This window comes from Aureococcus anophagefferens (assembly GCF_000186865.1).
Source record: "Aureococcus anophagefferens unplaced genomic scaffold AURANscaffold_250, whole genome shotgun sequence".
Taxonomy (NCBI): domain Eukaryota; class Pelagophyceae; order Pelagomonadales; family Pelagomonadaceae; genus Aureococcus; species Aureococcus anophagefferens.
The window spans coordinates 8,305-10,494 of NW_008705785.1; the positions used below are offsets into that span (position 1 = coordinate 8,305).

Below are 2,190 nucleotides of genomic sequence, written 5' to 3' on the forward strand. Positions count from 1 at the left end.
TTGCAGGTTTTGCGCAGTGCGCAAATCCTGCAGATGCCAAATCCGCGCACTCCGCAGCAGAGATCGACGACGTCCATCTTTGGGCAGCGCTCGAACTCCTCGATCTGCCGGCACCCCATGGGCCGCCGTAAAATCAGCCCGCTAGGGCGCGTCTGGCGGCTGCCGGCGCAGCGCAGACCATGATTACGCTACAGGCTTCATCGATGGCGCGCGTGCCGCATCGGATGGGCGGAATCGCTGCGGCGCGAGGGCGGGGCAGCCCGTGGCGACGATTCGGCGGCTCAGAAGCATGGCACGGCTGAAGGCGATGGTACAGCTCGGCCGTGGGGCGACCTGGGACCTCCTCCTCGCGTCCCTCGCGCTGGAGGAGCTGTGACCTTCGCGGTGCCCCCCGCGGGCCGCCGCGGTGCCCGAGCACCGACCACACCAACCCGACGGCTTTGAGCCCCACAACCCAGCCCTTGCAACGAAACGATGCGGAGGTGACGAGAATCGATCCATGACGCTGCGCAGCCTCGAAAACTGCTCGAGGGGGGTGCTGGAGCCGAGCGTGTCCAACCCCACTCCTTAGAACCGCCCGCCCGAGTCGCCACACAATCGCCTGGATGTCTTGTTTTCACCACTGCTTCGTCCGTGCGCGCGCGGCCCTCGAAGCTGCTGGGATCGTTGCGCAGCTCCTCATATTCGCGGAGCTGTGGGGCTGCAAAGACGACCATAGCATATTCAGGCGCTCCTGAGCGCTCTCTCGTCCTCGATGTAAAAACTACTATTTTATTTGGGGGGCAATATCGGATTTACAGATAGTAGCTTGGCCCACGAAGCAGGCAAGTACAATGTACTCACCGGCTCAGGAGGCCGGCAGTAACCACCCCACGACCAGAGGGGGCCGACCACCAGGCATACACCAGCCACGGCATACACCAGCATAGCAGCCGCATAGCAGCCGCATAGCAGACGCATAGCGGGCGCATAGCGGGCGCATAGCGGGCGCATAGCAGGCGCATAGCAGGCGCATAGCAGGCGCATAGCAGGCGCATACCACCAGCATAGCAGGCGCATAAGACCAGCATAGCAGCCGCATACCACCAGCATAGCAGGCGCATAAGACCAGCATAGCAGCCCACCAGCATACCACCAGCATAGCAGGCGCATACCACCAGCATAGCAGCCCCATACCACCGGCATAGCAGACGCATACCACCGGCATAGCAGACGCATACCACCCGCATACCACCCGCATACCACCAGCATACCACCCGCATACCACCCGCATACCACCCGCATACCACCCGCATAACACCCGCATAAAGCCCGCATAAAGCCCGCATAGCGGGCGCATACTACCAGGCATACCGGCGGTCAACCCCCTCGGCCCACGACACCAAGCACCACTACCCCACCCACCCTGAGTCGCGCAGAGTGACACAGAGTATGTTAGGAATGTGTGAGAGGACCAGTAGAGCCGGTAGAGGCTCGGTAAGGCCGATGGTGAAGGCAGGGTAGGGTGCTCCTGTGTGTGTGGTGTCTTGTGCTCCCCCGCAGCGCGCAGGGTGAGCCAGGGCGTGGCGAACACGCGTGATGAAAGTGGTGGAAGAGCGAGACGGGTCAGTGCGGAATCTGGACCCGGCCCGTCGCGGAGTCGGCGGCCGCGTAGAGAGGAGCTCGTCGGTAGCGTCGGCGGCGTAGACGGTCTCGGTGTCGCCGTGGAGGCGGGCTTGAACGCCGGACCCGGGGTGCGCCGGGGGCGTGGTGCCGCTCGCGTCGGCGAGCGGGCTTGGTGCGTGCGGCGACGCAGTGGCGGGATGGTGCGCTGAGGTAGCGGGCCCTGGGGCCGTCGGGATGTACCGTGATTGCGGAGCTGCAATGGATCGAAGTTGCAGTCGCTCCCGTGGTCTTCTCGTGTGTACGAGGCTGTGTTCGCGCGCGTCGACGAGCGCGCGTAGATGGCGCCGTAGGGCGCGGCGGGCGACTCCCCCGGAGTGGAGGGGGAAGCCGTGGTCGGCGACGGCGCCGTGTCGCGCGTCGTGTGGCTGATTCGATAGTCGTGTTGTAGCGCCGTGTCGTGAAGGGCGCGGTTGTTCGCGCCGATCGGGACGCTCGCCGGCGCGAGCCGGAGAGGCGCCTGGGAGACTCCCCCGGAAGGGGGGGGGCGAGCGGACGGCGCGGTGAAGGCGGGCCGCCGGCCTCGCG

At 65.4% G+C, this 2,190-nt stretch overlaps 1 protein-coding gene across 1 annotated transcript in view; it reads right to left on the reverse strand.

Moving 5' to 3' along the window:
• AURANDRAFT_68615 (hypothetical protein) overlaps positions 1–1,328 on the reverse strand; it is a gene marked incomplete at both ends in the record, with an annotated part of 2,605 nt that extends 1,277 nt beyond the window's left edge. Inside the window, 2 exons of the mRNA XM_009044323.1 lie at positions 596–763; positions 1,199–1,328. Of these exons, the coding sequence (XP_009042571.1) occupies positions 596–763; positions 1,199–1,328 (298 nt within the window). The remainder of the gene's footprint in view (positions 1–595; positions 764–1,198) is intronic.
• Between the last annotated feature and the right edge of the window lie 862 nt (positions 1,329–2,190).